Source organism: Poecile atricapillus, chromosome 5, assembly GCF_030490865.1.
Source record: "Poecile atricapillus isolate bPoeAtr1 chromosome 5, bPoeAtr1.hap1, whole genome shotgun sequence".
NCBI classification, from domain to species: Eukaryota; Metazoa; Chordata; class Aves; order Passeriformes; family Paridae; genus Poecile; species Poecile atricapillus.
In genome coordinates this window covers 26,177,984-26,186,089 of record NC_081253.1, presented here as the reverse complement: position 1 = coordinate 26,186,089, position 8,106 = coordinate 26,177,984, and the positions used below count along the sequence as shown (strand labels likewise).

Genomic DNA, 8,106 nt, shown 5'->3' with positions numbered 1-8,106 from the left:
TTTAATTAAAATAGAGTTTATTAGCTTTTCTTTTAATACAAACATGAGAAAGGAAAACCACCTGAAGATGTAGTGTTATTTTCAATATTGAATTGTGATCGATACCTGAAGTGCCAAGTTCCGTGGGTTTGGGAGCCAGGGGCTGGCACATTTGCATACTGCAAAAGGCTGTATGCAGCACTTGAACAGCTGAGTGCAGCCACACTGATGGTGGCACTCAGCCCCACTCCCAAAGGCAGATGGACTTGTTGTTCAGTGTATGTTTCTGGGCCTTGGCTGTAAGAGGAAGTGCACAAAACCCGTGTCATTCAGAGGGAGATCTGCTCCTAGGACACTGCCTAGAACCTATTTGGATCCAAGAAGGGAAGATACTACAAAGGTTTGTCACAGGAAGAGTCTAATACTTATCCTGTTTAGAGTTCAGTTCAGAGCTTGTAAGTAAGCTCTGTTCCAAAGTCTCAAAAAGAGCAAATCTCAAGCCTCTAGAGCAGTTGCACAAGATAAAATTCACTTTGGGAAAATAAAAAATAAGGTTTATAGAAAGCTTTTTGATAATTCTCAGTTGAACACAATATTTTTCCATCTACCTTGATAGGTAGTCCAGGATTCTCAAACTCATTATTGTCTCATTATGAATGTAACTGCCTCCCAGGAAACTGAAACCCAAGGAGAGCCAGATGGATGCACAACATCAGCTTTAGGAACTCACTGTATATAGCACAAGAGATCTGCAGTAGAACTCAGAGAAGCAGTGCTGCACACACGCCATTCACCACTGGATTGCTACACTGTTTGGGATGGTGATGATGTTTCCAGACCAGCTTTTTCATTCAATGCCTCAGAAAAATACACAGATTACATCTCTTCCAGAGCAATATAAGTATTAGAAAATGAGAGAAGCACCATAATTCACAAGAAATGCAGCATGGACCCTATACATTTTAACAATACATAAAACCGTATCTCTGCCCCCAGTCAAAACATTCAAAGTCTTTTGACAATCTTTACTGGAGTGAAGTTGTGGGTGCAGAGATGGAATTCCTTCCTGCTGGGCAGCTTCTTGGTATGAACACATCACCAATAATAGCAGCTTTTAGTAGCCAAACCAGGGAAAAGCCATCAACACGTGTCTATGCTACTGTTTTCAGCTCCAGAGCGGCTTTATACTTTTAAGAGTCCCAGGTGTTGTTTTTGTTAACACTGCATTGACCTGAAATACAAATGCAGTGCGACTCTGGATGACAGGGGAGAGGAGGGAAGAACATTGTAACTATAGTCATGTGGTTAGTGTTTAAATTCTAAAATTTAAAACTACTTATTATTAAAAACCTCAAGAGTTCACAGCTATAGGCCTACATAGTAAGCAAACATCTGTGGGGGAGAAAAAGAGATAAGTTTGTTTTTGCACCTCTGGATACATTAGAAGGCGGAGAGAGTTGATTTGACAAAGGTCTTGTCTTTTGCACCAAGTATGTTCCTCAAGCTCTGGGCTCCCTTGGCTGATTGGCTCTCCTCGCTTCCTCTTGCTGGAAGACACCATCACCGCTGGCTTGTGTGCATGGAGTGGTGGATTCCTCCGCTTCGTGTGGATGCTGGCTCCTGGTGCTGCAGCTTGCTCTCTCCTCAGGAGAGGATGGCATTAGAACGGCGGATACCAACTAAGTTATCAGCACTGAAAGATCGTCTCATAGCAGCTTTTGACAAGTCTTTGTATTTGTCTTCACACAGCCGGGAGATTGCCTGGGCACCACAGACAGACACAAAATGAAAAGTCTGTATTAGGAAAGTTTGAACATTCCAAGGGAGGTTTTACTAGCAGTGCAATACCAACAGCACAGGTGCTCTGCAGCAGTGACACTCCTGGCTTTTACCCAGAATAACAATAAATAGGGACTACTCTGGAGGGAAAATAATAATGGGGTCTGTCCCCAGGTCACCATGAACCCCAGCCATCAGAAAGGTAGACCTAAAGAAGGTGAGTGGTTTCCATATGCAAGTATCTTCTTTATTCTACTAGTCTCACTATCTAATGAAAAACTTGGATCTATTTCAGACTCAAGTTTGTGGAAGTTATGCTGAAAATCACCCCTAGTATCTGGGTCTGGTATATGCAGCAGCGCAAAAAAATATTTTAACAGTGCAAAAACACACACAGGCAATTCCCTGAGAGAAAAGGTACAAACTGAAAAGGTTTCTGCGCTCCCTCAGGCATCTTACCCTTGGCTACTCAGGGCAAGCAAGCCAAGGAAATGAATTTCTACTACTTTCTAGTTTCTATTAGGGTGCCTGTTTTGCCTTTACCTTTTCTACGCCCTCACTCCCAACATATTCCCATATGGGAGGGCAGCCGTGGTACTTTATTATAGCAATTAAATATTAGCACATGTAGACATGTGCTAAGTTTTTTCATCCATTTATTGGTTTGTCTCTGCCCTGCTTATCTAGCTATTCTAGTAACAAGCCTAGTTATTTAAATCCTAATAACACAGTTGTCAAAAAAAGGTTGTGTCTCCTCCCCTGCAAGGCCTGTTTCTGATTGGAGCCTTCAGGCATTATCAGTGCAAATTAATAAGGATACTTGTAATAAAAAAGTCAAACTGAATTTCAGCCCTGCACATTTACTTCCATTAATAATTTACCACCTATCACCAGATGAACTTTCAGAGTCCTGTGTTCAGCTACAAGCCTACACCTTCCCTTTAAGGCAGCACCCATTCAGCACAGCCCAGTGTTCTGCAAGTTCAAAAGGTGAAAAGCACTCTGAGCATGAATAAAGTTCTAAGTGTATTTTAAAATAATTATTTACATTTATTTCTGCTGACCTTCTGGAGGCATGCATTTGGCTCAAGAGTGGCATTCTTTGAGACACTGGCGGCATGAGCTCCTGGTGCAAGACCAGACAGACTCTCCATCCTGCTTTAATGCTAGCACATCAATCACACAGCAACCTGTGTTGATATATTTAGCCCCAGTTGCCCATATGGTGTAAATCAGTTTTCAGTTTCTGGAATTCACCAATTCACTGCTTTATACAGGCTCCTATCAACGGCTTATGTGCTTCTAACCAAAAGGTGGAATTAAAAAATTTAGCAAATAGTCTAAATATTTATCACATTTTAGAATTAAGCCCCTAAATGTCCAATATGCATGCATTAGTAAGTGCATGATAGCAAATTACATACTGTACTGAAAATTACTCTGGTTTCAAATACCAAGCCCCCAAATACTAAGAAAGAAGAAACAAAACAGGCTCACAATCTGTAAATCATCCACTTATGCCCTGGCACTGAGCAGTTCAGTAAACAATTTCCTGTGGACTATGAACTGCCCTACAACCACATTTACAATTGGTGACAGTGTTAGCTTAAAGTGCAAGTAACAAGAGTTAGACACAAAGCAGAAGAGCTGCATTGCTTAACTTTAAATGGAGGAATTCATAGGCATATCATACTTATCATTCCAAAGGACCAGAAGGGATCACACTTACTCCTGAAGTTCAGGCACTTATGGGACAAAATAAAATCCCTAGCCCTTGGCAGAATTATTGGGGCTGGACAACAGAACAATATAATCCAGGAATCCACAGCACACCCCTCTCTGAAAGGGACTATGGTATCAGTGTACACAGGGCCTGTGGTAATGCTTTTGTTGAAAGGTCAACAAAACAACATGCAGAGTCATCAATTAAACCTGGACAGATGAAAGGTTGCATTGATCCAACAAGAAATTTCCCTGGGAACTCAGGTAATTTGTATGTTTTCAAAATGTCTTACATATCTCCAGCAACTAGGATCACTGACTCTGCAAAAGTTAAAGCTTTTTAAAATGAGCCTTCGTGCCAAGAAGGCTGCAGGGCCTCCCCACAAGGGCAGCCTTTGCCAAGGAGCAGAAAGGGACAGTAATCTGCATTTACACTCCTCTGGGCATTCTGAAGGATTCCCAAGGAGGAGCTATTCCAAAAATTTATCTTAAAGCAACATTTCTCTGGAAAGGTGGGAAGCCACAACTTATTTCTGCAGCTGCCCCCAGACAAGTTGTTTATTAAACCATGAGAGCAGTAAGAGCGCTCCCTCTAAATCTAAAAGCAGCTGTGCAGTGGGATGCAGTGGGAAACCTTCAGCTGGTAGTATTTAGAAGGGTCTTAGTGTGACTGTCTCTAGGTGCTTGGAATACAGACTGTGACCAGGGAAGGACAGACAATCCATTACATATGACACTAATCCTTTCAATCTTAAGTAGCCTAGCTGAACTACGGTTCCCAAAATAACAACCATTTTATTTTGCTATCAGTTAGATTTTTGTAATCTCTTCCAAAACCCTTCCCTTCCTCAGAATTCTAGCTTAGCCTAGGCATGGTTTCAGAAGTGCTAACTGTATTTATAAAGGGGTTAAATTACCCTGTAATAAACTGATCCAAAAGCTTTTTAGTTTTTCTAACTGCCATTTAACATGACTAGCAACAGATGCTCTTACTACGCATACAAGACAGAGGAGTCCCCTAATCAGCCACTCTCAGACCATTTACCTCCAGCTTCTGTGCTCTCTCTTTACTGAGAGGCTCCAGCAGAAAGCTTAGGTTATTGTCATCTGCTAGGGAGCGAAGATCAAAGTAGTATTTGGCGTAAACACTGGCAGGAACATTGATATTAAACTGCAGTAGCTCCAAGAAGTGTCTTTCCATCTCGTTCCTAGGAGGCGTAAGGGACAGGAGACAAAGGAAAAGAAAGATTGTTTTAGCTGGCTGAAAACACTGAAGAGACCTCAAGCCTGTTTTAAACCCAGCAACTTTGAAACAGGTCACCGAGAGCTCTGCATTATTAGTTTTGAGACAGGTCATTCCCTGGTGCTCAAAACAAGGTGCAGCTTTTGAGTCCTGGCACCTCCGGCTCGGCTCGGAAGGCAGTGCCCTGTCGTGCACTCGCTTGGCTGAGCGGGGAGGTTCATTCTTCAGAGTTCCATTAGTGCAGCTGTACAATTCATGCGCCATTCTCACTCTCATACGGCCCCACACTATAGTGATCAGATGAAAGGAATGATGTATGCTGTTTATTAGCTCTGAAGAACTTGCAGACATTTTCACCAGGCTGATAACAGGAAGGGGGTTTATTGAAGTAGAGGCGGACTAACAAAAGGAGTAGGCAGATCACCACGGCAACAAATGGATCTATGAAGAGCTGCTGCTATTATCTCACAGAAAAAAGCCTCTTGAAGCAACATGGATTCATCTCCAATAAATAAATAAATAAGCAGCATTAGGTGGGAGAAGGAATTTTCTCCTCAATAGCATTAGGCAGGATAACAAAGTACTATGTCAAAGGGCACTGTCCAGTTTTTACTTGCTTGTCTGTTTTCACTGGGCAAAATACTTTGAGGAAAGCATGGAGAGTGCCATGACATGAAAAAAACTGCTTCAGCTACTGTAATGTGGTCAGCTAAAGCAGAGATATTCCACAGAGGAAAAACAATGTTTTACAAATTAACCCAAAAAGAAACTGGTGGTACCCAAAGCGAGCAATTCAGTTCAATAACAACAGCAGTCCCTAACAGGTAGCAAAATCTGTTCCAACAGAATTTAGGAGCTGTATAGGCCAACTGTGAATACACCAGAAAATGCACCAAGTCACTGCCAAGGTTGTTACTGCTTTTTTGGAAGCTTTTAAAATGGATGCTTTACCTATCAATGCGGGGGCAAATAAATCAAGGAATTGTCTGTGTTGTCATATATTGGGTGGTGGGTCTCAATATGAATAGCAGCTTTGTGCTTCCTTCTATCGTAGCAGACTTGAGTATCATTGAACCTAGTGCCAAAATTAATTTCCTGTTCATATGGTCATAAGCCTATAGAAATGTAAATCAGATAATGTTTTGATGATCAGCTGATCAGAGCTTGATTTACCCCTTGAGTAAATGCTCTTCACTGCCCCTTTTGTACTCACTAGGCTAATACATTTTAATTCTGTAAAAATACAATTCTTCATTGGATTAACAAGTCTATTAACAGTGGTTTAAAACCTGGAAAAGGATAATGCCCACGTTTTTTCTGTGCCTTATTTACAAATAGATGTAGCCTAAAGAATGAACAGCATGTGTCCCCTCATAAACAATTGTGGCAAGATTAGCAGCTGTACCGTTAATTTTTCAGCAATTATGGATTCGGTCTCATCAAAGCTAGCAAGTTCTGACAAAGGATGACTTCCAAATGTCAACTGAATTTCCTTTGATTTTTTTCCCATTAGAAAAAAATAAAACGAAACAAAAAACTATCTCCCAAAACCCAAAAGAAAAATGTCTTTCATTAAAAAACCCCACCTTTGCCTTGGTCAAGTAGAAAAGGGCTTGTGATAGAAAAAATTAGGTGACCACTTCAACTATGTTGAGTAGAATAAGGCAAAGGCAAATGACCACATCTGGCAATTGCCAGGCCTGGGTCTTGTATCCAGTTGCAGAGCCTGCGATGAACACCCTTTGCCACTGTCAGGAAGGGGGTAGTACAGTGTCTGCCCATACCTAAATTCAAAGGTCTAAGTCATCTCAAATGAGATGGGATTACAAAAATCCCATCCTCAAATTGGAGGAAATTCCATCTATTTTCCTTACCATAATCACTGCTTTGAAAATGCAAGTACTGACAATTTCATGAGACAGAGCATTGGCAATAGAGAATAAATATACTGCTTGTTATATTTTCAGTGCTATCAATTTGATTTGTCCCAAATAGGGCTAGAAGAAGAAACATCAAAAGAGCAGGATGTACACTCCAGCACTCCTGGCTTTGCTGATCCCACTTCAGCCATCTCAGAGATATTTGCAGCAACGCTTCAGGTACGTTCCTCAGCTAGATGAGCACTCGGGGCCAGGCTGAGTGAAGATGTACATTGCATAAAATCACTAATTATGCTTTCCCAAAAGCAGGGCTGCCACAGTCCTGCATTTTGAGACAAAGAACTCCTAGGAAAGGGGTATGTATAAAACAAGTAATAGTGGTTGCTCTTTGAGATGTGAAATAATTTGAACAATAAAAATTCCTTTGTTGCAGAAAACTCCCTCATTTTTAGAAATACAGCCCCCCATCTAAAAGGAAGAAAACTAGATATTCCTCCTCCTAAAGAGGCCCAAATTACTAAATACTTACTGTATTTTAAGCATTAGGTTGGGCTGAATCCAGGGAAGAGAGCTAGGGGCAAGAACACTGCCCCATGACACAGGCAGCCTCCCAGAGCTGTGTGCAGAGCTCTGCCAGCTCAGTTTGCTCCTGTGCTAGAACTGGCTGTCACTGCACAGGCATGGACACGTGCTTGGGGCACAGCACTGTGATTAAACTCAAACACATACAAAGCATGTCAAGACAGCAAGGCCAGAAAGCCTGTGTTTTAAGCTGGACTTGTATAATTTCTACCTGTCATAATAAGAGAAATAGGAGAACAAGCTAGCAAATAGAATTAAAACAAAAATGTTGATGTTTCAAAGCTCTGAGATAGAACTTTGTGAGAAGGAATTTAACAGAAAACCTAATGAGCCACCTCATAAACACACCTCCAGCCCACAGTATGAGCCTGGAGCCATGAGGATGAATATCTTCCCATACTACAGAATCTGGCTTAAAACTGAGTGCAGCAAGAAAAGGCAATTCAAAATTTCTGAAAAACTGAAATTGACATCTAAGACAAAAATACATCTAAGGAACAGCCTTACAAAAACAAGCAGTAATAAGACTGAGGACTTTGTTTTCAGCACTTTAGGCACAACTAAGAACCTACCCAGAGAGGATAAGCTGTAGCAGTAGCTGTGTGTAACACAGGCAACCATAGCTACTCACACAGACACCTGCCTGCCAGCAGCAGCACTAGGAGTTCAGACCTTGAGATGCTTAACTGGATACACAAGCACACATGAAAGTCACAAATTATGGTTTACCTTGCAATTCTTCAAATTCTAAAATAGAAAAGGCAGAGGACAAATTTAGTTCACTTTTTTCCCTTCTAAAAAAACGTTTTGATAAGACTATAAATTTAGTTTAGTACCATGGCTCATGACTGAGATAAAGAAGGTAAAGAAAACTAACTTCGAAGCCACACAAGCAAGTCATTAAAATTATTACTACAGATT

General features: G+C 41.1%; 1 protein-coding gene across 1 annotated transcript in view; it reads right to left on the bottom strand.

Moving 5' to 3' along the window:
* The window catches only part of CCNYL1 (cyclin Y like 1), a 32,775-nt gene continuing 24,669 nt past the window's right edge, over positions 1-8,106 (bottom strand). The window contains exons 9-10 of the mRNA XM_058840571.1: positions 4,526-4,688; positions 1-1,740 (exon numbers count right to left, since the gene is read on the bottom strand). Of these exons, the coding sequence (XP_058696554.1) occupies positions 1,624-1,740; positions 4,526-4,688 (280 nt within the window). The 3' untranslated portion in view covers positions 1-1,623. The remainder of the gene's footprint in view (positions 1,741-4,525; positions 4,689-8,106) is intronic.